This window comes from Balaenoptera acutorostrata, chromosome 14 (genome assembly GCF_949987535.1).
Source record: "Balaenoptera acutorostrata chromosome 14, mBalAcu1.1, whole genome shotgun sequence".
NCBI classification, from domain to species: domain Eukaryota; kingdom Metazoa; phylum Chordata; class Mammalia; order Artiodactyla; family Balaenopteridae; genus Balaenoptera; species Balaenoptera acutorostrata.
This window is the reverse complement of record NC_080077.1, coordinates 69,365,430-69,392,597: the sequence shown is the minus strand read 5'-3', so window position 1 is coordinate 69,392,597 and position 27,168 is coordinate 69,365,430. Positions and strand designations below refer to the sequence as shown.

Here is a 27,168-nt window from a genome sequence, read left to right as displayed (position 1 = left end):
GCCCCTCCAGTGTTCCACCAGAAAACTCTTGCCAACCACATCATAGACCCCCAAGAAGGGAAGGGAGGGACCTTGCCTCCTTTCACAGGTGAAGAACCTGAAGTCCAGCGAGGTGACAGGTGTCTCCCAAGGCTGTGCACGACGCACATCTCCTGACCCCCTTGCCCTGCGCCCCTTCCGTCCCACCAGGAGTTTTCCACACTGTTCACCCATCTCCCCATTCAAGCCTGCGCCCCAGGCTGGACTTGATTTCCTGAGTGCCTGTCAGAGACAAGATGTGCCCTCAGAGACTTCAGAACTCTCTCTTGTTACAGACTTGACTGTCTGACCTCTGGGATTTTAGTCCTTCTCTCAACTGCAATTAGGGGAAGAGTCAAGTTCCCTTTGGCGCCCTGACAGAGAAAAAGAAGGTCGGCAATCCCAGGAATCTGATCACAGAGAAAGGGGTCAAATGCAGCATAAATCAGCGAGGATGCTGTCATGAAACATCAGAAGAGGCTTCTTAGAGCTGTGCAGTGACAGCTTGAGTCCCTGGCGTCCTCAGATGTCCTAGCGTAACCCCTGCATTGCTCCAGGCCAGGGCCAGTCAATCAACAAGTACACCCGCCCTCCGGTCATGAGTGCCGCTAGCTGACAGAGCAGGCTAGTGAGTCCTCTGACCCTGGGGAACGGGAGGACTCAGCAGGGAGTAAAGATTGCAGGCATTGCTGGTTCCATTGCACAGCACACAGCCCAGCTCTCAGACCCACTCTTCACAGATGTGACAGTCACACCGCCATCCCCTGGGGTGACCCTCATCCAGAGGTCGGCTCTGTGGCCCAGGGCTGTTCTGCAGTTGGCTTAGGGTTACCGCTGAGTTGTGAACAGAATGACTCTTCCCGGCATGCACTGTCTACTAACTAGCCCACCAAGCCCGGCTGGCGCGCGGTGATGGGGATGTCCCTGTGTCGAGCGCAGGAGCGAGGGAGCGAGTGGGGAGGGGCCGGAGAGAGCTGACTGCTGTCCCTGTCTCCCCGCCACCCGCAGGGCGATCAGACCGCCTTGCACCGGGCCACGGTGGTGGGGAACACCGAGGTCATCGCGGCGCTCATCCAGGAGGGCTGTGCTCTGGACCGACAGGACAAGGTGAGGAGGGAAGTGGGACGGGTCAGCCTGAGGACCCGCTCTGGGACCTGCCGAGCTCGTGAGATGCTGTCATTCCCGAGTCAGCGCTCATGCCTCAACATGAGGAAATCGGCCCAGGGTTCTCCGAAAGAGTATCTGATATTGAATTTTTAAAAAGCTCATCCTTCTGTTCTGTGGCAGCAGTGGGCAACCACGTAAATATAAATGGTGAAGAAAACAAGTCTAGAATTAGTGACCTTTGGAGGCCTGGGTGGGGGAAGGGATGTGCCCCAGCCTCTCTGTTTCCTTTTTTTTTTTTTTTTTTTTTTTAAGATAATGGAGTGAGTTAATTTATTTAAACTACACTGGAAGAAAAAATAAGAAAAATCAAGTCTTTAAAAAATCCCAATGACATATTAATCCAGTGTTTTTAAATTGTCAGACCATCTTAAAACATGGGACTTTGCAATTAAGTGCAACCTGGCCTCTGTCCACTATTTTTAAACAACCTTTTATTACAGTGTAACATACATATACAGAAAGGTGCACAACTAATACGTGTGCAGCTCAGTGAGTTTGCACTGCCTGAGCACATCTGTGTGAGCCCCCAGATCAAGAAGGAGGTCATTACCAGCACCCAGAAGTGCTCCCACCCGGGACCCCCTTCACTTTTCCTTCTGCTTCCTGCTTCCAGGCCACATATCCTGGCCTTTGGTACAGCCCTCGAGACCCTAGACTTCCCCTGTGGGTGTCAGCAGTATCAGGCCCGTGGCTTACTGTGTTGAATGAATGCCTAAGCCAGAGTCTGGACACAGTTGGACACTGTCCCTGCACTGCCCCCAGCTGACGGCCCTGCGCCTGGCCTGGAACAGCCGGGAGGGCGTTTCCATCTCTCCTCTCTGTGCCCCCATCCCCTCACCCCTAATCCCAGGTCCCACCCCACGCAGTTCATTGCACTTAATGTGTCTTTTTTTAATAGTAAGTTAAGCAAATACAAGCTATGTTTAATGGGTTGATTTCTATTGAAAAACCGTCTATTGAGGACACTCGTTTACCTTATTTACAGATAGATTACTGTCCTCAGTGTCTGCTCATTTGTTTGGGGCCCTGAGGCTTTTGGATTAAACTGGGAGAGATTAGATTTGGGGGAAGAAAAAGGAGCCGTGGAATCTACCTGTCTGCCCTTGGGGCCCTGGAACTTGTGAAGCTGGACTCTTCATTTGCCTGACCTTTGCGGGGTTCTCTCTGGGGCCGGAGCAGAGCAGAGGAGCCCTCAGGGGCGGTAGAGGTGGGGAGGAAGGGGCATCGTACCTCCTGATGCTACTTTCTGTTACACATGAGCTGTGCATGGGCCCTGGAGCCTTTCTCACCCTGGGTTCCCGGAGAGACTCAAGCCCCAATGCCTGAAGTCGTGCATTGTAATACATCCTAAATCTCGAACGCATCTGGAATGGCACTTGTTAGATACCATTTCTAGGAGAGTGGAGAAACTGACCACTCAAATCACTGCCTGGGTCCCGTGGTTCAGGTGAGAAGCCCCGGCGGGGAAAGGCCCCTGCTTGTGCCCTAAAGTGCCCTGTGCTCTGTTGACGACAGTGAGATGGACCAGGCTCGGCTGACGTGCTTTCTCCTGTGTGTGCTCTCCAGGACGGGAACACGGCCCTGCACGAAGCGTCCTGGCACGGTTTCAGCCAGTCTGCCAAGCTGCTCGTTAAAGCGGGAGCCAACGTGCTTGCCAAGAACAAGGTGAGGCCCGGCAGGTGCTAGGTCCCCTCGGCCACAGGTGAGGACAGCCCGGCCTGCCTTCCCGGCGGGAACCTCCTCTCGCTGAGCAGAGCGAGGGCTCGGGGCCGCGGAACCTGGTGGGAATTGAAAGCTTGCAGCTCCTCGGCGGGCGCGATGCTCGGGGTCCACGTGGGGAGCAGGAGGACCCACCTGGGGCTCCGGCCTCCTGTGAGCGCTGCGGCTCTCCCTGCTTTCCCGTTGGTCTATGAGAGTGCGGTTTAGGGGGCCAGCCCTGTCCTGCGGGGACAGGAAAGGACAGCAGCCTCTCCTCTCTCTCGTTGTCCTCTGTCACCCCCCTCTCCTCCCTCCCTCTCCTGCCATGCTCGTTATCAGTGTGTCCCCGGACTAGTTCAGAAGCCTCACGGCAGACTGACCCATCTGCCTGATCCCTTTGCATCCTGCTGCCCCTCCGCTCAGAAACTTCCCAGGAAAGCTCCTCAGCCCGGCGCTGTCTGGGGCCTCCCCAGAGTGGCCTCAGCCTCTGTTGCTGTTGTCTCTCTGGGAGAGCTTGGCGTGCACCTCCTGTATGGCGGTGTGGGCTCACCGTCCCCTCCTGCTGCCCCCGCCCTCAGGGGTACCCTGTTCCTTTCCGCCCGCTGACCTCCAGCCCAGTCCCCGCAGGCCCATCGGGCGGTTTTTAGAGGGCTCTCTTGGACTGCACACAGCTCTGTGCTGCGTTGACCGGTGAAATGTTTCTCATGGTTCCCTCAGGGGCCGAAAGCTTGAGGAAAGCAGCAAGCCCTGCGTCGTAACACCTCCGGTAATGCCTGGCTCACAGCCCGGCACGCTGGTGGCTCTCCATTTCTTCCAGGTGGTACATGTTCTGGAACATTATACCAACTCGAAGTAGGTGGTTTCCAATTAATGCATAGGGAGGCCAAAGCGGGGAGCCAGTAGAGTCTTTTGCAAGATACGTGATTTGTCTGTGACACAATTAGGGCTGTAAACCAGCCCTGGTGGGTCTCCACCACACTCCCTCCTGTCCCCTGCAGGGCCCCAAAAGTATCGTGTGGGAAGCCGTGCGTCCTCCCTCTAGATAAAGCAGCAGGGCGGCTGCTGGAAGCACAGGTGAGGTGCCATCCCAGAGGAGGGACTTCCATTCTGCACCAGCCACAGCCTTTGGGGAAGCCTCTAGAGGTCCTTCTCTTTTTTCTTTTCCCCCAGCCTTATTGAGGTATAATCGACACATAAAATCGTAAGATATTCAAAGTGCACAACGTGATGATTTGATAATTCCCAGGGGTTAATGAACACATTGATCACCTCACATATTTACCTTTTGCGTGTGTGTGAGAACATTTAAGTTCTCCAATTAGCAAGTTTCAATTATAGAAGACAGTGTTATCAGCTGTAGTCACCACGTTATGCATTAGATCCTCAGGCCTTGTTCATCTTATAGCTGAAAGTTTATACCTTTTTACCAACCTCTGTGTATTTGCCCACACCCCAGCTTCTGGCAGCCAGAAGCTGTTTTTTCTACTCTCTGTTTCTACGAGTCCATTTTTTGTTCAGATTCCACATAGACGTGAAATCATACGGTATTTGTCTTTCTCTAACTTATTTCACTTGGTGTATTGCCCTAGGTTCACCCCTGTTGTCGCAAATGACAGGATTTCTTTCTTTTTAAAGGCTGAATAATATTCCATTGTATAAGAAAGGTGCTTACTCGGCAAAGTATAGCAGCCCTCGTCTGGGAGATCAGTACTCATTACTCAGGGTGGGGAAAATGCCTGCTATGTATATCTACCTAGGTCACAGTTTTTTTTAATTTCAGGTTTTGACATTGCAGCCTTTTGCGCCTGACTTCTTTCACTTTGCACAGTGGTTTTGAGAGTCTTTTATATTGTTTCGTGTATGATTAGTTAATTCCTTTTAATTGCTGAGTAACGTTCCATTGTATAGATGTACCACCACCTGTATTCTAACCCATGTCTTTTCATTTTCTTCATCCAAATGCTTTTCAGCATAATTGATTTTTTTAATTGGCAAAGTAAATTTTGGCATATTTCTAGAGCCATCAGATTTCTTTTATTCCAGTCATTTATTCAACACATTTAATGACTCCCACGAAGCCAGCAGCTTTGAGACAACCTTCTCTGTGTGCACCGAGAATCACACCAAGCCGAGCCCTGGGCCTTGCCACAGGGAGCAGAGTGTTTAAAACACGGGCAGAGCCTTCATTTTGGAGGACTAAGCTAGCAGTGGTTCTCTACCCGGCTGCCCTTTAAAATCTCCTAGGAAACTTTAAAAACACGGGGAGAGGGGAGAAAACCAAACCCACCTGAGGACCAGGCCTGGGGTGACCAGCTGTACCGTTTTGCCCTGAGTCGGGGGTCGGGGTTTCCCAGCATGCCAGCCTTTCAGCGCCTACACCTGAGCGGCCTGGCCCCACCCCCTGGGGCGGGGCCATCAGAGTTGCGCCTGCGCACTGGTCTGTTTAAAGGGCCCCCCAGGTGATTCCAGCTTGCAGACGCGGGTTGATGACCAAGAGCTCCCGCAATTCTCGGGCTCTAGAACTCACCAGGTTCCTGGAGGTAACAGCGAGGAAGGAAGACTCTGCCCAGGCTGGTTAGAGCTAAGGTGGTGAGAGGAGAGTGAGTGATCCAGCAGCACACAGTTTTCCTCAATTTTTAAAAACTCGTTCGTCTTTTCAAGGGGAAGGAATATAAACCATCCTTGAGTATGGGCAGAACAGTGCTGTGTGATCCAGAGAGGAGTAAAGCAGGCCAGGGAAAAACCCTAAACAGGCAGGCTGATAGCTCTGAGCCTGCAGCTGCAGGCCTGACGCGGCTTTTAAGCTCAGCAGAACAAACATTGAGCTTATGTATTTAATCTCCTGAGTCTTTGCAGGCTGACACCAAATCACGTTGCCTGTTTCTCTTGTTGCTTTTCTAGGGGTTAGCAGCAGCCTTGCAGGCCTTATTCCCATAGTTTCAAAGAGTTCTCTTCTTGTCACGAATTCTTTCTGCAACGTTGCTGTGGACATGATTCTGACCTTTGGTTGCCATTTTGACCTTGAAGGTAGAGTCCAAAAGCAAGAGGGGCTTTATCTGTGTGGGAAGTGACAGATGCAGTTGTATTATGGGCTGTTGGGTAGAGGCCTTGTCCGTAGTTCAAATTTTGATGTTTCAAGAAAAACCCAAGATTTGAAAAAGGCTTGCAAATTCTGTTAACCTTTAGCCTGCAGTGTTAGTTGTGGCCTGTTTGCCTTCCTGAGTCTGTTGGTAGGGTAGCCAACCAACAGCTACCCTAACACAGCTCTCCTCCGTGTTCCTCTTGTCGCTAAGAGGAACAACCTCGTGCACCTGCACAGTGCTCTGCCATTAAGAAGGTGCTCTCCTAGGCTCTCCGAATCAATCCTCACAGCCTCGGCATGTAGGAGTCACGCTCCATTTTACAGGTAAGGAATTCAATTAAGAGCCTTGCCCAGTAGCTTGCAACGAGTTAAGTGGCAGAGCCAGGACTTGGAACCAAGGTTTCTGTGAGCGATGTGACTCTTAATGCCCGTTTGGATTCCCAATTAAATGTTCTTGCCACTGAAGCCCTGGGACCACCGATCAGGAAGCAGAGAACGTGAGCCTTGAGTCTTCTGTGGGTAAGTCTCGGCCCCTGGCAAGGCCTGCCCGGTGCAGGCCCGTGAAGCAGAGGGGTTGCTAACGTGTGCTCTCTTCTGTCTGCTTCCTTCCCAGGCCGGGAACACGGCTCTGCACCTGGCCTGCCAGAATAGCCACGCCCAGAGCACGCGCGTCCTCCTGCTGGGCGGCTCCCGCGCCGACCTCAAAAATAACGTGGGTGGACAAAACCGGCCTCCCTCGCGCGCTCTCATGTCGCCTCGGAAAATAACCCTGCAAGCATGCTAGAGTATTCACATGTAGCCAGGAAAAAGGGTTCGGGGACTGCCGAGAAAGTATTCATTTTTTGCTAATTGCTAAGGGGTCCTTTAGGGGGATGGGAAGAGGAATCATACTCGGAAACCCTGCTTTTCTCCCATCCTTGCTCGCTCGCTCCTCAGCCTCGCAGTCTGTTTTATTGCGTACAGCAGGCGTCTAGGAATGAAGCTAATTGTTTTCAGGAAGCCTCTGCCCGCAGAGGCTTCCTGAAAACTCTTAGCAAATATTGGTTGATGCTGTGCCCGGGAGGCCTTCTGATGCTCCACGCCCGGCGTCTACAAATCCATTACTGAGGCATCCTTGGGATGAGCTGATGGGCCAGTAGTTCTTAGAGGTGCCTGAGCTGAAAGGTGCCGTGGGTATCCCTCCTCCCTCCACGGAGCTGCGTTTCCTTCATGAAGCCCGTGTCTCAGCCACGTGACAAGACAATCTGAGGCTTCTCTCAAAAATGGCTTTAGCTGGGGCCCCCCTGATTGGGGGCAGGCTCATCTAAAGTGGTTCTGAGAATGCTCTGAACTTCAGCTTTGAGCTTGGTTCCTTCTTAATCCGGGGGGAGGGTTGTGCTGACGGCCAGCATCTCTAGACAGAACTAGAGCTTGAATGGAAACGCCAGGGGAGCACTGCAGAAGGTCACCACGTTGTCTCCAGTTCTGTTGTTTTCTCTCTGGGGGCAGGACTAAGGAAGGTCCTGATCCCGAGTTTTGCTGAATGCCCTGTTTTATGCTCAGCGATTGGTTCCTCATCAGCTCCCTAGACTACATTGCTCCCCATGGGATACTGGGGTCCTACTAAAATGGGATGCACTTGAATTTTTTAGAGTACACGATCTTAAAGTCCAACGGCTCACCCTGCTCTCCTGGTCCTTTCAGCCATGATGGATCTGTGATGCGAAAGTCTCATTTCCAAAGCAGTGCTGTTGGTCTTAATCAGGATACTCCAGAGCCTTCGGGTTGTAGGAGAGGCTGGGGTCAGCGGAGTCTTAGTAAATGCCAGCTAAGCAGAGCCTCCCTTAGCTCTTGCGAAGGTCTCATGGGGAGCAGGCATCCAGTGTATGAAACCCGAAACAGCCTGCATGGTGGGGAAAAGCAGGGCTGCAGACAGAAAAGGGCTGTGAGTTACGGAGTGAGCGTCTGTGATAAAGGAGTTGCTTATAATTCAGGCTGTTACCTTCTAAAGAATATATGCTAGTCTGCCAGCTTTTAAATGATATTTTCTTTTTATCTTCTCTGTTTTGTAACTGCTCAGACCGTGCTTAGAGTTTGATTTCTGTCCGCAGGCAGGCGACACCTGTTTGCACGTTGCTGCGCGCTATAATCACTTGTCCATCATTAAGCTCCTCCTCAGTGCTTTCTGTTCTGTCCATGAAAAGAACCAGGTCAGTGCATGTGTCCTTCCCATGGTTAACCTGCAGGTGTGTTAGCACAGACGGGAGCAGAGGCTGCTGGGGGGCGGTGTCCTTTCCCAGCCTGGGACTTGGCCAGTGCTGGCCTTTGCAGGAGCCATGGAGTTCCTGTGGCCCTGGTTTATCTGGCCTCCTGGAGAAAGCATGCCCTTAGCATTCCAGTTCATATCGCCACATTTGCGTAGTGAACATTTTCTGGAGATCCTGGGGTGGGTTTTGTTTTTAGTGTGATTTTTAAAAAGGAAACCCACACGGAAGAGTGGCTTAGTAAGTAAGCAAGGGCATTAGGTGTCTCATGACTCGTGAGTTCTCTTACCTGAACTGCCACCTTTATGTGAGCTGAGAGAGTCTCTTTTCTGTAAAGTTCGGCACCTGATCAGTATCTACGCCATATACTGGGGTTTTGAAATCTGTGATTATTAGTGTTCTGTGGAAATGTGATTTTCATAGTTATTTGGATTTTTAAAAAGTTGTCTTGTTATTTATTGATACCTATACCTAAGTGATGCATTGTTTGACTTTTCTGAGTTTGGGTATGTAAATCTGAAATTAAAAAAAATTAGATTGTGATTCAGATTAAAAATACCCTATAATGGTGGTTACTGACCCTGGCCACATATTGGAATCAACAGAGGATTTAAAAAATACCATTCCTGAGTCCCACCCCAAAGTAAATGATCAGAACATCTTGGGGTGAGGTCCAGGCAATGGTATTTTTAAAAAGCTCCTGGCCTGAGTGTGCAGACAGGATTGAGAACCACTGACCTAATAAAATAGCTAAATTCTGTCATTCTACAGCCTCCCCATGGATTCTGGGTTCATCAGGTTACCCCCAAACAGCCCTCACCAACCAGTGCAGCTTCTCAACCTGGGTGGTATATTTCAGTCACCTGCGAGCTTTGGGAACTCATCATGCCCAAGCCACACTGCAGGCCAATTAAATCAGTGTCTGTGTGGGACCCAGGCATCCTGGATAGTTTTTAAGGCTTCCCAGCTGATTCCAATGAGCAGGTGAGACTGGGAACCACTGCTCCAGAGCGTCCCTCAAAACACACAACTAGGTGACTCAGGAATGAAATGAACACTTTCTTCTGCTACTTACCAGGGAAGGAGGGCCTTGGGATGGCGGGATTTTCATGCTTTACTTGTTCACCTGCCAGGAACGAATGAATGATTTCACTTCTATATTGGTCTGACTTACTTATGTCATTCTGTTTGGGAATTAAAAACAGTTTGCATTTGGAACTGGCCCACCAAGCTGCATTTGACATAGCCTTCTTTCACAGTTGACTGAAATATTTTTTTGTTAAAAACAACAACAAAAAACTTATAGGCTATTTGGTAAGAGTTTGAAAACATCTGGTGTTAAGCGAACACTGATTCTCAGTGACTCCACCCAAACAGAAAACACCCTGGCCTGCAGGATGATTCCAGGTGGCCCTTTCACATCCCTGAGGATGGCTGCAGGGCTGGGATATTACTCCAGGGCCTGTGGAAGTAGCCATCTTCGAAGCTTCTGCTCATTCTAACTCAGAAACCAAGGGGTTCTCTGCCCACCCCCTGTCTGCGCAGAGAGACAGGGTCCAGATCTCCTGGCTACCTGCCTGTGATCCTGCCTTCAGGTCAGGTCCCACCATTCCCAACAACCCAGGCCCAGCATGACTTTGCCCCCTGCATTTATTCCTGTCCTGTGATTTCTGGCATCTCCACTCAGAAAGGAATGTGGTATTCGTGCGTAAGTTCATTCAGTTCCAAGATCTCTTTCAAAAGAACCACATTTAAATAACAAGGTCCTACTGTATAGCACAGGGAACTATATTCAATATCCTGTGATAAACCATAATGGAAAGGAACATGAAAAAGAGTATATATATATTTATAAAACTGAATCATTTTGCCGTACAGTAGAAATTAACACAGCATTGTACATCAGCTATACTTCAATAAAATATATTTTAAAAATAAAAAATGAAGTATGAGTTAAAAATAATAAAAGAACCACATAACACTTTAGCCAAGGTCAGTCAGTCTAAGACAGATTTTAGTTTGACTTTGAAAAGCCACCGCCAGGCCATGGAATAAAAAGCCAGAGGCCCATGGGCCACGATCCGATGGGGTTTAGCGGGCTTTCTTCTGATTAATTTCAGGCTGGAGATACAGCACTTCATATTGCTGCTGCCCTAAATCACAAGAAGGTGGTTAAAATCCTACTGGAAGCCGGAGCAGATGGGACCATTGTCAATAACGTAAGTGGAGTTGCAACAGTGGTTTCTAAAGGCGTTCCCACCCCTTTCCGGATTGGGCGTGTTGTTGCTGCCTCGCCTCCTGCAGACTCCAGAGCACAGCCTCAACCCAGGCTCGCTCGGGAAGAGCGTGCGGCGGCACTGACCCCACGATCCTGGGGCCCGCGGGGGTGGACTTGAGGGGACCCTTGCTCTCAGCAGCCCCATGAGTTACAAACCCTGAGGGCTCATCTTCAGAGCCCTCAGGGTTGCCTTTTGTGTGTGTGTGTGAGAACATTTAAGTTCTCCAATTAGCAAGTTTCAATTATAGAAGACAGTGTTATCAGCTGTAGTCACCACGTTATGCATTAGATCCTCAGGCCTTGTTCATCTTATAGCTGAAAGTTTATACCTTTATACCAACCTCTGTGTATTTCCCCACACCCCAGCTTCTGGCAGCCACTTTTCTACTCTGTTTCTACGAGTCCATCTTTTTTTTCAGATTCCACATAGACGTGAAATCATATGGTATTTGTATGATTTTTGCTCAGCGAGCATGTTCTGGCATGAAAAAGGGTCAGGGGTGTGTAAGCAAACTGGCAAGTGGATGTTACCGAAAGTGAGTTCCAGGCCTTTTAAACGGATGTGGTCCTCAGAAAAACGGCCACCAGACTAATCTTCCTCAAAACTCCAACTGCTTTCTCTCCAAAATCATCTTCTCTCACGCCCTCTCTCTCAGTGTCTCCCTCCTTCCCCTCTCCCCTCTCCCCTCTCCCCTCTCCCCTCTCCCCTCTCCCCTCTCCCCTCTCCCCTCTCCCCTCTCCCCTCTCCCCTCTCCCCTCTCCCCTCTCCCCTCTCCCCTCTCCTATAGCAGGCACCAGCTCAGGCACCCTCTCTTCCTGGAGGTGGGCCTGTGATCTCTGTGCTCCTGAAATTGCACAGACTCGGGGGGCACTGGGGGCGGAACAGTTGTCTGGGGAGTTGGGGGTGTTGAGGCTGGTTGTCCCCCCTCCCAGCTCTAGTACCTGGATTGGTGGTACCTCCCCCATGATGCCGTGAGCACCTTTCCCTTCCTTTGAATCCCACTGTTTTCAACTCCTGGTCTGGGCTTTAATCTCCCTAGAGTCTCCATTATGGCCATAGCTTCCTAAATGTTTTTCACAGTCCAGTTCCTGAGACTCTGTGGCTGGGCCCTGATCTGCCCTTCCAGGTGTTTTCTCCATTGTACTCCCGGAAAATGTATCGCTTGGCTGGGTTTTTATGATCCTTTGTGTTTTCTCAAGTGACATGTTCCACCTTGACCCCATCTGTTTTGTTTTGCTTTGCTTTGTTTGCCTCCCTCACCCCTTTTCCAGGAAGCCTTCCTGGGTGAGCAGTGCCCCTGACCCTTGTCTCTTAGAGCACCTGCTGCTCACCTGGTCAGCACTTACCCCGCGTGCCTGTGTCCTCAGGTGTGACTGGGCTCCCCGTTGGATGCATGAGGCTCGAGCAGGACCATGTCGCACGCACGGTTGTGTTTCGCGGAGCACGTGTGTAGGTGCTGCTGTGACCGGGAGCGGAGTCCCCAGCTCCTGGGGGAGCTGTCCCCGCTGGGCTGTGCGTGCGTGGGGCCGGTGTTCCGTACTCACTGGTCCTCCCTGTGCCTTTCCTTAGGCAGGCCGGACTCCACTGGAGACTGCCCGCTACCACAATAATCCAGAAGTTGCTCTCCTCCTCACTAAAGCGCCCCAGGTAGGATTTGTTGCATTTTCCGTTGTATTGATTATGCGGGGGCTGCAGGGTCGTTGGGATTCCGCGGGTTGCCATCTACTGAAGCCTAATTCAGACCAACTTAAGGAGGGGACGGATGGGCTTACTGTCTAGGCAGCAGGAAGTGTAGGATCCACGTGAGCCTCCAGGATACCTGGAACCAGAGACCTCAGGCCCAGCAGGCTGTTCTCATACATGGGCGTCATTTCCTCTCTGCGGTTGGATCATCGTCACAGCCAGTTACCCAAATCATAATTTCCCAGTCAGGGAGAAGTTCCAGTTTAAAATGTCGTAGGAGGGACTTCCCTGGTGGTCCAGTGGTTTAAAACTCCGTGCTTCCAATGCAGGGGGCACGGGTTCAATCCCTGGTCGGGGAACTAAGATCCCACATGGAGTGCGGCACGGCCAAAAAATAAATAAAAACGGTAAAACATCGTAGGAGAAGATCATGATTGGCGAACTTGGGGCAAATGCCCGGAACAGGTGGGACAGAGGTGCTTTAGGAAGATGGTGGTGGCATCCGTTTGACCGCGTGGTTAGAAGAGGTATTTCCCAGACAGAGGTGGGATGAGGCATCCGTCTGGGCAGACAAAGCTGTAAATGTCCACTAGAGGCAGTTGAGTACAGTATAGTTTTCTCCTTTTTTATTAAATGATGGTATATTGGCCATCATTCAGTTTAAGAAGATGACTGATATCTTAGTTGAGGTTGAAACGATCTAAGTCACAAAGAAATCTAATAGTGATAATTTATAAGCTATTTATAATTTTAGCACCCTGAAATAACTTTGTTTATAGTACCTTCCACAGACACGGAATTTTTATATAGTTGTGCCCACAATGTATGTACTCTTTGGTATTATGCCCTTTATCCTAACTGTAATAGGAAACTGTTCTGTAGGCATCACAGTTATTTATTACAGTGGAAGCATAATATTCTTTTTTTTGGTTGCTGTTCAGTATCTTGTTAAACCATTTCCTTGATGTTAGACATTTTAGGTTATTTCCCAGTTAGAGCTAGTCTGTTACCTTACAGCAAACGCTGATTGGTTTTCCACCTTATTCTGGCTAATGCTGCAAGAAGACCAAGTCTTAGGGAGCCAGGGGGGAGAGTCCGGACCCCAGCCTGCTGCACCATGGCCCAATCCCAGCCAGCCTGCGGTTCTGCATGGCCTTGATTCCATTTAAGTTTTAAAAACATGCCTGATAATAACTAGCAGTTTCTGGAAATGGTTAAGATTTTTGTCTCTTGCAAAATCAATCACCCTCTTGCCCGTGGAGAAGGTCCTTCTCAGTGGGCTCTGAAAATCCACAGAGCCCCTGACAGGTGCGAGTCGAGTGCTCCTTTGGAAAAAGGCTCCACCTCTGTCCAGCTGTTTGCAAACAAATCCTCAGCAGAATCACCTCTGGGAATCCTGATTAAAAAAAAAAAAAAATGCTAGTCTCTTGCGGATCAAAAAGGACAGGGTGCTATGTAAGTGTCAGAAGCCGTTAGTTACCTGGCATTTCGGTGTCTGGCAGTTTGATGGACAGCTAGCTCCGCGCTCAGCCGCATGAGGATCATCGAGTCTTGAGGGATGGAGGACCCCCCGGCACACGAGGACTGATGTACCTTTAGCCGGCCTGTCATTTATCTTCCAGAGCCCAAGAGTCTCGACTCCCAGGGATAAAGCTCTCTTGTGGACTGCTTTCCTGTGCGGTTCTCCTTTAGCATTTCCATTAAAAAAAATGACTGACGCTAGTTTTGCCACACCCATATTGAATAGCAAATAAATAGGATATTTTTAAAGGTTTTTTTTTTTTTTAATTTTTATTTATTTATTTATTTATTTATTTATTTATTTTTGGCTGTGCTGGGTCTTCGGTTCGTGCGAGGGCTTTCTCTAGTTGCGGCAAGTGGGGGCCACTCTTCATCGCGGTGCGGGGACCGCTCTTCATCGCGGTGCGCGGGCCTTTCACTATCGCGGCCCCTCCCGTTGCGGGGCACAGGCTCCAGACGCGCAGGCTCAGTAATTGTGGCTCACGGGCCTAGTTGCTCCGCGGCATGTGGGATCCTCCCAGACCAGGGCTCGAACCCATGTCCCCTGCATTGGCAGGCAGATTCTCAACCACTGCGCCACCAGGGAAGCCTAAAGGTTTTTTTTTTTTTGTTTTTTTACATAATTGTACCTACTAACCCTTATTTTCAGTGCAAAGAAAAAGCTTTGGAATATGCATAAAATTGCATGCATACTGTTCTGTTGATCGATCTGTAGTTACAGAAATAGCCTTGTCTGAAACGAGAAATCCCCTTGCCGTGGCACCTTAGTTGACCATGGATTTCGATGGTTCACAGCAGTACTAAGAGGATACTTCTTTCCGAGGCCTTAAGATCAATATTCCCTGATTTCTGTGAAGTGGGAAAGATTGATGATGATCCATTTGGTGGATGGCATAGTTCTCTGAGAAAGGCTGTGAGCCTTGCAGAGTTGTTTTCACTGGCTAATAACATGGTCTATGGAGGGAATTTTTCTTATTTTGTGTTTGGGTGAAGTGAGTGTTACTTCTTATTTTTGATTGACGTGGTTCACAAATGCTTTGGAAAGTGAGTTTCAGGCTGATTCTGGAGCTGTGTCCTGTTCTAAGTGTCCATAAAGCAGATGAGCAACGGGCCTTACTTGCTTCCCTTCATCAGACTCGACTTCTTACTGAGTCTAAAATTTAGCTGAGGACACTGGTTCTCAGACCTTTTTGGTCTAAGGACCCTTCTACTTTCTTAAATATTACGGAGGCCCATAAAGAGCCCTGTTTATGTGAGTTTATATCTATCAATAATTACCGTATTTGAAAATAAAGTTTAGAAATATTAAAGATATTCATTTAAAAATAAGTCCAGGGCTTCCCTGGTGGCGCAGTGGTTGGGAGTCTGCCTGCCAATGCAGGGGACACGGGTTCATGCCCTGGTCCGGGAAGATCCCACATGCCGCGGAGCGGCTGGGTCCGTGAGCCACAACTGCTGAGCCTGCGCGTCTGGAGCCTGTGCTCCGCAACGGGAGAGGCCGCGATGGTGAGAGGCCTGCGCACCGCGATGAAGAGTGGCCCCCGCTTGCCACAGCTGGGGGAAGCCCTCGCACAGAAACGAAGACCCACCACCGCCATAAATAAATAAATAAACCTTTAAAAAAAAAAAAAGTCCATTTTGTAGTAACATAAATAGCATCATTTTGTGAAAAAGAACTATTTTTCAAAACAAAAATGAGAAGAGTAGCATTGTTTTACATTTTTTGCTTATCTCCTTACTGTCTTACTTAGAATTCTGGCATCTTCTTTTATTGCTGCATGCAGTCTATTGTAATGTCACTGATGTAGCTTCTGGCAAACACCACAGTACACTCATGAGAGAATGAGCATGAAAAATGCCAATGTTGTTGTAATATTATGAAAATAATCTTAACCTCATGGACTCAGGGGTTCCTGGACACTTTCAGAACTGCTGGCTTTAGGGAATGTGAATATAATTTTAAAATCCGGTTCAGCTGCAGGCAGATATTGTCAGGAATTCTCCATTTAGGAGGTACCCACTGCCCGTGGAGGATTTTTTTTGTCCTATAATATGTCACTTGAATTTAATGAACACAAGAAGAAGAAAGTCTGACACTGAGATGAAAAACACTAGGCTGAACTTCAGAGAGCCCTTATCTATCTGTATAAGAAGACAGTAGAATATTGTTTTATTGCAGAAAGATAGTGTGGCCTTGAAAGCGCTTTCACCGTCTGGACCCCCTTGGGTTTTTTAAGGGGGGTGAACCCTGGAACTAGGAGTAGGGAATCTGGAGGAGAAGGGTGTGGACCTGAGCCAGGGATTGAAGGTTTCCACCAGCGCACAGGTCTGTACTCCGTGGTTAAACATCTCCGCCAGCTGAGCATTCTAAGGCCCCTAGGCAGGTGGAGACACCCCCAGTGACCACTGGTCCAGGGCGTGCCGGCCACCTACATTGTCTCGGTTAATTCTGGCAGTTCCCCGTTCTCACGTTGAGAAGACAGAGCACAGAGAGGTCAGATCACTTGCCTGAATCCCCAACTAGCTGCTGCTGGGCTCCAGTCTGGGCCTGTGGGGTCCCACGTGTACTTGACTGTGTCCATTCCACCTCTCTGCCCTCGAAGGGGCAGACCACAGCCTTCTTTTGGGGGAAGAGACTCCTGCCCCGTGGTTGGTACCATGGCTCACAGGTACATCTCAGTTAGGCTTGAATTAAAGTTATGTTTGAATATGATTTGGATATAGTTTGGCCAAGAGAAAATCTGATGGGCTAGATCAGGTCCAGTGTCCCGGGATAGACCGTGCCTGGCATAGGGCTGCTGTGTCGCACAACTCCAGGGGACACCGTTCATATCCTAGTCTATGTGAGCCATGCTCCCTGGAGTTGAGCCGTGCATGGCCTTCTCACACCTACGTGGACGCCCTGGCCCATCACTAAATGCCTGTTAGTATTGCCGTCCTAGACTGTGAGCTCCTCAAGGTCAGGAATGATGTGTCCTCCCGTCTCTGGGACCCTAAGCCCCCAGCACAGGATGGAGGAGGCATAGTGGGTGGTCTAGAGGCTCGTGTTTGATGTGAACGCCTGGTCCCCCCCCCGCTCGGCTGGAGGCTCCATTAGGTCCGCGCACACCAGTGGTTTGTAACGATGCCTCTTGCCTCCTTCAGGTCTTGCGCTTCAGTCGTGGGCGAAGCCTGAGGAAAAAGAGAGAGAGGCTCAAGGAAGAGAGGAGAGCTCAGTCTGTGCCGAGAGATGATGTGGCACAAAGCAAGGTGGGGGGGTAGCCCTCCCGCCCACTTCCAGGGTGGGAAACTGTCTCCCTGCCTCCTCCGGGCCCGTCTGGCGGCTGCCGGGCCCTCCTCTGTCTCTCCTTTCCTCTGGGTCCTTCAGATCTTGTCCGTCTTTCCTTCTGGCCTCTTGTCTTCTCTCCACGATTTCAGGCCGTGTACTCTCATGCCGCCCGTCTTTTCCAGCACCCTGTGTGGCTGTGTTTGCGAGCCCCGTGCATCCGTGGCCTTGTCGCTTCCATGTGGACAGCACAGCCTCTCTGACACCACACCCTTCATCATGTAGAGCAGAGGTTTTCAAAATGTGGATCCACTTACCACCTGGAACCTTGGTAGAAATGCAAATCTGGGGGCCTCACCCCAGACCCACTGGATCAGAAACTCTGGGCTAGGGCCCAGCAATCTGTGTTTGAGCAAGCCCTCCAGGTGATTCCACTGTGGACTACAGTTGGAGGACCAGTGGCGTAGCTTGTTGCCTCTCCTTCCGCTTAGGGAGTGAGCAGAGGCTGTGCAAATTAGAAAAAGATGCCTTCTGGGCAGACCAGCCTAGCACAGGGCACGTGTGGTGACTAGAGACCAAGATGGACTTCAGCTCCCTCAGCCCCACTCACGCCCTCGGCTTGGTGCCTTTGTGCAGTGAACAGCTTGCACAGCTGCACAGCAGCCCTGGAATGAACCACGCCTTTCAGCTCTCCCAGGAGGAAGAAGACGAGGATATAGAGACAACTTCTGGCACATAAAATTTTATACCAACTACTAGTTTTTCTTTCTGTTTGAAAATCTTACCAATTTCCAGGGTTAAGGCATTGTAACTCGCATTAGGTTCCTGTGTGTGAATTGTACATATTAACTTGTAAAAGTTCTCACAAGGACCAGGAATGTGATTTTTTTTTTTTTCCATTTCAGAAGGTTCTCACTCTCCTCTGAATTGTGAGGGTCCAAGGTCAAAGAATGAGTGGCATTGTCTTTTTGTTGAAATGTAAAAGACCAAAAAGTCTCTAATGCTGAGGTGTTTTGTGTGTACTACGTTCCTGAAGTTGCAGAACATAGAGTTAGATCCAAGGCGATATCTAGTTTGGCACCTAATAAATGAAAAACCAAACATTCAACTCCCCAGGAAAAGCACAGGTGTTCAGTTAAAACCACCAGGCAGTGCTTCCTATGTCTGAAATTTGTCATTGGCAAAGGTTCCCAGGGGTCCTTTAGTGGATGGAGGCTGGGAAATTTTATGCCATTATTGAAAAAGTCTGGGGGATCAAGTAGAAGAGGTTTCTGGGCTTTTTTTTTTCTCTGTAGGGAAGTGTCTCAGCAGGAGACACCCATAGCAGTGAACAGGCTGTACCCGGAAAAGAAGAGTCGAGAGAAGATTTCCCGTCCGCCTCCCCGGAGCCCAGAGCAAAGGACAACAGGCAGAAAAAGTCAAGGCCCAAGGTCAGGAGGCACGTGAGAGCTGCCGAGAGGGCTGGGAGGCGGGCTGGCGGAGGGCCCTGGGATAGCATCATGCCCAGCAGCTAAAAAGCCACTGCACTTGGCTTGCTTGCTGGTTTGGAGCCAGAGCACAGAAAATCGGCCCTGGCCGGCTGTGGACACAAGGTAAGCGTGCTGGTACATCTCTTTTGACACGTACCTGGTGTAGAACGCCGAGAGACCAGCAAGGTGGGCCAGACGGGAGCCGCCGGCTGGGCGTCAGGCTCGCAGATGTCACGGCGCTCAGGGTGGCTGTCGCCTTCTCTCCCACAGGCGTCAGCGTTTTCTGACCCCACCCCACCAGCAGACCAGCAGCCTGGACAGCAGAAGAGCTCGCACACTCACAGTCACCCTAAAAAGAGGCCCAGGCATCGCTGTTCGCCCCCAGCCGCCCCCCACGAGTTCAGAGCGTACCAGCTCTACACGCTGTACCGGGGCAAGGACGGCAAAGTGATGCAGGTACCTGCCGGGCCCTGTCAGGGCAGGACTGTGGGCCGTAAGCGAGGTGTCTGTGTAACCCTGTTGCTGGGGGCTAATGTCCACTTTCGGCGGTGACTACAGAAGGCATGAGCTTTGAAGATAAGCCAGCTGGCCCTCCCCACCTAAACTGTGCAGTACCCTCCTGCCACTTAGGCCCGGAGAGCAGAGGGATGTTACAAAGCTCTCTGCACCGTCCTTAGGTGACTGCATAGATAGATAATCTTGAGGCCGGATAGTGGATAAAAGCAGCTTGAGGACTGGGGCCGTATGTTACCCTCTCTGAATCTTCTTAGCGCCTACGGAGCCAAGGCTTGGCCTGTCAGTCCAAAGTTACCACAGGGATGAGTCTCCTGCATCACGTGTGGTCCCCTGGTATACTGACACATACTTTCAGAAGGAACGAACGACTTGGACTGATTCCTTTTTGGCTTCCCTCTTAGGCGCCAATAAATGGCTGTCGATGTGAACCCCTGATCAACAAGCTGGAGAATCAGTTGGAGGCAACTGTGGAGGAGATCAAAGCAGAGCTGGTGTCGGTTCAGGATAAGATGAACACGAAGCTGGGGCACATGGAGAATAAGGCCCAGCACCAGGTAAGCGGTCGCCGTCCTCCTCATGGCGTGGTGTCCTGGCAGAAAATGAAATCAGACCTCAGCACACCTTTCTGTTCTGCAGACTCTGCCCTGAGCATGTTGGGCTGGCTGGCAGGGAGGAGACCTGTGATTTCTTTTTTTTTTCTAATTCTTTATACAGCAGGTTCTTACTAGTTACCTATTTTATACATATTAGTGTATACATGTCAATCCCAATCTCCCAATTCATCCCACCACCACCCCACCCTCCCACCGCTTTCCCCCCTTGGTGTCCATACGTTTGTTCTCTACATCTGTGTCTCTATTTCTGCCCTGCAAACTGGTTCATCTGTACCATTTTTCTATGTTCCACATATATGCGTTAATATACGGTACTTGTTTTTCTCTTTCTGATTTACTTCACTCTGTATGACAGTCTCTAGATCCATCCACGTCTCTACAAATGACCCAATTTCATTCCTTTTTTTGGCTGAGTACTATTCCATTGTATACATGTACCACATCTTTATCCATTCGTCTGTCGATGGGCATTTAGGTTGCTTCCATGTCCTGGCTGTTAATAAATAGTGCTGCAATGAACATTGGGGGGTGCATGTGTCTTTTTGAATTATGGTTTTCTCAGGGTATATGCCCAGTAGTGGGATTGCTGTGTCATATGTTAATTCTATTTTTAGTTTTGTTTTTTTTTTTTAATTAATTAATTTATTTATGGCTGTGTTGGGTCTTCGTTTCTGTGCACGGGCTTTTTCTACTTGTGGCAAGTGGGGGCCACTCTTCATCGCGGTGCGTGGGCCTCTCACTATCACGGCCTCTCTTGTTGCGGAGCACAGGCTCCAGGCGTGCAGGCTCAGTAATTGTGGCTTACGGGCCTAGTCGCTCCGCAGCATGTGGGATCTTCCCAGACCAGGGCTCGAACCCGTGTCCCCTGCATTGGCAGGCAGATTCTCAACCACTGCGCCACCAGGGAAGCCCCCTATTTTTAGTTTTCTAAGGAACCTCCATACTGTTCTCCATAGTGGCTGTATCAATTTACATTCCCACCAACAGTGCAAGAGGGTTCCCTTTTCTCCACACCCTCTCCAGCATTTATTGTTTGTAGATTTTTTGAGGATGGCCATTCTGACCGGTGTGAGGAGATACCTCATTGTAGTTTTGATTTGCATTTTTCTAATGATTAGTGATGTTGAGCATCCTTTCATGTGTTTGTTGGCAATCTGTATATCTTCTTTGGAGAAATGTCTATTTAGGCCTTCTGCCCATTTTTTGATTGGGTTGTTTGTTTTTTTGATATTGAGCTGCATGAGCTGCTTGTATATTTTGGAGATTAATCCTTTGTCAGTTGTTTCATTTGCAAATATTTTCTCCCATTCTGAGGGTTGTCTTTTCATCTTGTTTGTAGTTTCCTTTGCTGTGCAAAAGCTTTGAAGTTTCATTAGGTCCCACTTGTTTATTTTTGTTTTTATTTCCATTACTCTAGGAGCTGGATCAAAAAGGATCTTGCAGTGATTTATGTCATGGAGTGTTCTGCCTATGTTTTCCTCTGAGAGTTTTATAGTATCTGATCTTACATTTAGGTCTTTAATCCATTTTGAGTTTATTTTTGTATATGGTTTTAGGAAGTGTTCTAATTTCATTCTTTTACGTGTAGCTGTCCAGTTTTCCCAGTACCACTTATTGAAGAGACTTTTCTCCATTTTATATCCTTGCCTCCTTTGTCATAGATTAGTTGACCATAGGTGCGTGGGTTTATCTCTGGGCTTTCTTTCCTGTTCCATTGATCTATATTTCTGTTTTTGTGCCAGTACCATATTGTCTGGATTACTGTATCTTTGTAGTATAGTCTGAAGTCAGGGAGTCTGATTCCTCCAGCTCCATTTTTTTCCCTTGAGAACGCTTTGGCTATTCGGGGTGTTTTGTGTCTCCATACAAATTTTAAGATTTTTTGTTTTAGTTCTGTAAAAAATGCCATTGGTAATTTGACAGGGATTGCACTGAATCTGTAGATTGCTTTGGGTAATATAGTCATTTTCATAATATTGATTCTTCCAATCCAAGAACATGGTATATCTCTCCATCTGTTTGTATCATCTTTAATCCCTTTCATCAGTGTCTTATAGTTTTCTGCATACAGGTCTTTTGTCTCCCTACATAGGTTTATTCCTAGGTATTTTATTCTTTTTGTTGCAGTGGTAAATGGGAATGCTTCCTTAATTTCTTTTTCAGATTTTTCATCATTAGTGTATAGGAATGCAAGAGATTTCTGTGCATGAATTTTGTATCCTGCAACTTTACCAAATTCATTGATTAGCTCTAGTAGTTTTCTGGTGGCATCTTTAGGATTTTCTATGTATAGTATCATGTCATCTGCAAACAGTGACAGTTTTACTTCTTTTCCAATTTGGATTCCTTTTATTTCTTTTTCTTCTCTGATTCCCATGGCTAGGACTTTCAAAACTATGTTGAATAATAGTGGTGAGAGTGGGCATCCTTGTCTTGTTCCTGATCTTAAAGGACATGCTTTCAGTTTTCACCATTGAGAATGATGTTTGCTGTGGGTTTGTCATATATGGCCTTTATTATGTTGAGGTAGGTTCCCTCTATGCCCACTTTCTGGAGAGTTTTTTTCATAAATGGGTGTTGAATTTTGTCAGAAGCTTTTTCTGCATCTATTGAGATGATCATATGGTTTTTATTCTTCAATTTGTTGATATGGTGTATCACATTGATTGATTTGCATATAGTGAAGAATCCTTGCATCCCTGGGATAAATCCCACTTGATCATGGTGTATGATCCTTTTACTGTGTTGTTGGATTCTGTTTGCTAGTATTTTGTTGAGGAGTTTTGCATCTGTATTCATGAATGATACTGGTCTGTAATTTTCTTTTTTTGTAGTATCTTTGTCTGGTTTTGGTATAGGGTGATGGTGGCCTCATAGAATGAGTTTGGGAGTGTTCCTTCCTCTGCAAATTTTTGGAAGAGTTTGAGAAGGATGGGTGGTGTTAGCTCTTCTCTAAATGTTTGATAGAATTCACCTGTGAAGCCATCTGGTCCTGGACTTTTGTTTGTTGGAAGATTTTTAATCACCGTTTCAATTTCATTACTTGTGATTGGTCTGTTCATATTTTCTATTTCTTCCTGGTTCAGTCTTGGAAGGTTATACCTTTCTAAGAATTTGTCCATTTCTTCCAGGTTGTCCATTTTATTGGCATAGAGTTGCTTGTAGTAGTCTCTTAGGATGCTCTGTATTTGTGCGGTGTCTGTTGTAACTTCTCCTTTTTCATTTCTAATTTTATTGATTTGAGTCCTCCTTTTTCTTGATGAGCCTGGCTAATGGTTTATCAATTTTGTTTATCTTCTCAAAGAACCAGCTTTTAGTTTTATTGATCTTTGCTATTGTTTTCTTTGTTTCTATTTCATTTATTTCTGATCTGATCTTTATGATTTCTTTCCTTCTGCTAACTTTGGGTTTTGTTTGTTGTTCTTTCTCTAGTTTCTTTAGGTGTAAGGTTAGATTGTTTACTTGAGATTTTTCTTGTTTCTTGAGGTAGGCTTGTATAGCTATAAACTTCCCTCTTAGAACTGCTTTTGCTGCATCCCATAGGTTTTGGATCATCGTGGTTTCATTGTCATTTGTCTCTAGGTATTTTTTGATTTCCTCTTTGATTTCTTCAGTGATCTGTTGGTTATTTAGTAACATATTGTTTAGCGTCCATGTATTTGTGTTTTTTATGTTTTTGTCCCTGTAACTGATACTAATCTCACAGCGTTGTGGTCAGATAAGATGCTTGATATGATTTCAATTTTCATAAATTTACTGAGGCTTGATTTGTGACCCAAGATGCGATCTATCCTGGAGAATGTTCCGTGCGCACTTGAGAAGAAAGTGTAATCTGCTGTTTTTGGCTGGAATGTCCTATAAATATCAGTTGAATCTATCTGGTCTGTTGTGTCATTTAAAGCTTGTGTTTCCTTATTAATTTTCTGTTTGGATGATCTGTCCATTGGTGTAAGTAAAGTGTTAAAGTCCCCCACTATTACTGTGTTACTGTCGATTTCCTCTTTTATACCTGTTAGCAGTTGCCTTATGTATTGAGGTGCTCCTATGTTGGGTGCATATATATTTGTAATTGTTATATCTTCTTCTTGGATTGATCCCTTGATCATTATGTAGTGTCCTTCCTTGTCTCTTGTAACAGTCTTCATTTTAAAGTCTATTTTATCTGTTATGAGTATTGCTACTCCAGCTTTCTTTTGATTTCCATTTGCATGGAATATCTTTTTCCATCCCCTCACTTTCAGTCTGTATGTGTCCCTAGGTCTGAAGTGGGTCTCTTGTAGACAGCACATATATGGGTCCTGTTTTTGTATCCATTCAGCAAGCCTGTGTCTTTTGGTTGGAGCATTTAATCCATTCACGTTTAAGGTAATTATCGATATGTATGTTCCTATGACCATTTTCTTAATTGTTTTGGGTTTGTTTTTGTAGGTCCTTTTCTTCTCTTGTGTTTCCCACTTAGAGAAATTCCTTTAGCATTTGTTGTAGAGCTGGTTTGGTGGTGCTGAATTCTCTTAGCTTTTGCTTGTGTGTAACGCTTTTGATTTCTCCGTTGAATCTGAATGGATCCTTGCTGGGTAGAGTATCTTGGTTGTAGTTTCTTCCCTTTCATCACTTTGAATATGTCATGCCACTGCCTTCAGGCTTGTAGAGTTTCTGCTGGGAAATCAGCTGTTAACCTTATGCGAGTTCCCTTGTATGTTGTCATTTTTCCCTTGCTGCTTTCAGTAATTTTTCTTTGTCTTTAATTTTTGCCAGTTTGATTACTATGTGTCTCGGCATGTTTCTCCTTGGGTTTATCCTGTATGGGACTCTCTGCACTTCCTGGACTTGAGTGGCTATTTCCTTTGCCATGTTAGGGAAGTTTTTGACTATAATCTCTTCAAATATTTTCTCGGGTCCTTTCTCTCTCTCTTCTCCTTCTGGGACCCCTATAATGTGAATGTTGTTGTGTTTAATGTTGTCCCAGAGGTCTCTTAGGCTGTCTTCATGTCTTTTCATTCTTTTTTCTTTATTCTCTTCTGCAGCAGTGAATTCCACCATTCTGTCTTCCAGGTCACTTATCTGTTCTTCTGCCTCAGTTATTCTGCTATTTATTCCTTCTAGTGTATTCTTCATTTCATTATTGTATTGTTCATCTCTGTTTGTTCTTTAATTCTTCTAGGTGTTTGTTCTTCAATTCTTCTGTCTTTGTTAAACATTTCTTGCATCTTCTCGATCTTTGCCTCCTTTCTTTTTCCGAGGTCCTGGATCATCTTCACTATCATTATTCTGAATTCTTTTTCTGGAAGGTTGCCTATCTCCACTTCATTTAGGTGTTTTTCTGGGGTTTTATCTTGTTCCTTCATCTGATACATAGCCCTCTACCTCTTCATCTTGTCTGTCTTTCTATGAATGTGGTTTTTGTTCCACAGGCTGCAGGATTGTAGTTCTTCTTGCTTCTGCTGTCTGCCCTCTGGTGGGTGAGGGTATCTAAGAGGCTTGTGCAAGTTTCCTGATGGGGAGGGACTGGTGGTGGGTAGAGCTGGGTGTTGCTCTGGTGGGCAGAGCTCAGTAAAACTTTAATCTGCTTGTCTGCTGATGGGTGGGGCTGGGTTCCCTCCCTGTTGGTTGTTTGGCCTGAGGCGACCCAACACTGGAGCCTACCTGGGCTCTTTGGTGGGGCTAATGGTGGACTCTGGGAGGGCTCACGCCAAGGAGTACTTCCCAGAACTTCTGCTGCCAGTGTCCTTGTCCCCGTGGTGAGCCACAGCCACCCCCCGCCTCTGCAGGAGACCCTCCAACACTGGCAGGTAGGTCTGGTTCAGTCTCCTATGGGGTCACTGCTCTTTACCCTGGGTCCTGATGCACACAATATTTTGTGTGTGCCCTCCAAGAGTGGAGTCTCTGTTTCCCCCGAGTCTTGTCGAAGTCCTGCAATCAAATCCTGCTAGGTTTCAAAGTCTGATTCTCTAGGAATTCCTCCTCCCTTTGCCGGACCCCCAGGTTGGGAAGCCTGACGTGGGGCTCAGAACCTTCACTCCAGTGGGTAGATTTCTGTGGTATAAGTGTTCTCCAGTTTGTGAGTCACCCACCTAGCAGTTATGGGGTTTGATTGTATTGTGGTTGCGCCCCTCCGACTCTCTCATTGTGGCTTCTCCTTTGTCTTTGCATGTGGGATATCTGTTTTGGTGAGTTCCAGTGTCTTCCTGTCGATGATCGTTCAGCAGTTAGTTGTGATTCTGGTGCCCTCGCAAGAGGGAGTGAGAGCACGTCCTTCCACTCCGCCATCTTCCAGATGATGTGTGATCCTTTAAAGGCATTAACTTAACATTTTTTAGGAGCATGTTCAAATTGCTTCTGATTATAAAAATAACATATACCCATTATGGAGCATTTTTTCAAAATATGAAAACTAGGAAGGAAAATAAATCACCTATAAGCCCACTAAGATGAGAAAGCACTATTAATGTTTGGGTTTATTTCCTTCCAGTCTTTTTACGTCTTTGTGCTTTACACCCCTTTCCCACTGTACACTAAAGTAATATAACCGTGTCTGTCTGGTTTTATTTTTCCAACTTTATTTTGAAAGTTGGCATACATACAGAAAAGGTGAAATGATAGCTAAATGAATGCTTGTTCACTCTTCACCTAGGTTCAACCAGTCGTTACTATGTTGCCACGTTTGCTTTGTCTCTCTCACACACTTTTTGGTCTCTTGCTGAACTGTTTGAGATTTAGCTGTAGACTGTCCTGACCCCTCACCTCTAAGTACTCCAGAGCACGTGGACTAAGAATGAGGATTTTGTCCTTCCTAACACAGTACCATTTTCACATCTGAGAAAATTAACACTAATTGCATAATATCCATCCATATTCAGATTTTCTCAATTCTCCCAAAATTTTTGTTTTGTTTTGTTTTGTTTTACTATTTTTTATTTTTGGCTGTGTCTTCACTGCTGCGCACAGGCTTTCTCTAGTTGTGGCGAGCAGGTGCTACTCTTCGTTGCGGTGTGCAGGCTTCTCATCACGGTAGCTTCTCTTGTTGTGGAGCATGGGCTCTAGCGTGCAGGCTCAGTAGTTGTGGTGCACAGGCTTTGTTGCTCCGCGGCATGTGGGATCTTCCCGGACCAGGGCTCGAACCCGTGTCCCCTGCATTGGCCGGCAGATTCTTTTTTTTTTTTTTTTTTAACATCTTTATTGGAGTGTAATTGCTTTACAATGGTGTGTTAGTTTCTGCTTTATAACAAAGTGAATCAGTTATACATATGCTCCCATATCTCTTCCCTCTTGCGTCTCCCTCCCTCCCACCCTCCCTATCCCACCCCTCTAGGTGGTCACAAACCACCGAGCTGATCTCCCTGTGCTATGCGGCTGCTTCCCACTAGCTATCTATTTTACGTTTCGTAGTGTATATATGTCCATGCCACTCTCTCACTTTGTCACAGTTTACCCTTCCCCCTCCCCATATCCTCAAGTCCATTCTCTAGTAGGTCTGTGTCTTTATTCACGTCTTACCCCTAGGTTCTTCATGACCTTTTTTTTTTTCTTTCTTAGATTCCATATATATGTGTTAGCATACAGTATTTGTTTTTCTCTTTCTGACTTACTTCACTCTGTATGACAGTCTCTAGGTC

General features: G+C 47.4%; 1 protein-coding gene across 5 annotated transcripts in view; it reads left to right on the top strand.

Annotated features, from left to right (window-relative positions):
• Nucleotides 1-27,168, top strand: part of ANKRD6 (ankyrin repeat domain 6) — a 206,669-nt gene that overhangs the window by 162,893 nt on the left and 16,608 nt on the right. For 4 of the 5 annotated variants that reach the window (XM_057528063.1, XM_057528064.1, XM_057528062.1 and 1 more), the window contains exons 4-13: nt 1,027-1,125; nt 2,752-2,850; nt 6,579-6,677; nt 8,056-8,154; nt 10,329-10,427; nt 12,057-12,134; nt 16,836-16,940; nt 18,252-18,386; nt 18,696-18,881; nt 19,343-19,495. In XM_057528063.1, coding sequence (XP_057384046.1) covers nt 1,027-1,125; nt 2,752-2,850; nt 6,579-6,677; nt 8,056-8,154; nt 10,329-10,427; nt 12,057-12,134; nt 16,836-16,940; nt 18,252-18,386; nt 18,696-18,881; nt 19,343-19,495 — 1,152 coding nt within the window. The remainder of the gene's footprint in view (nt 1-1,026; nt 1,126-2,751; nt 2,851-6,578; nt 6,678-8,055; nt 8,155-10,328; nt 10,428-12,056; nt 12,135-16,835; nt 16,941-18,251; nt 18,387-18,695; nt 18,882-19,342; nt 19,496-27,168) is intronic. The other variant, XM_057528066.1, reaches the window with a different exon arrangement.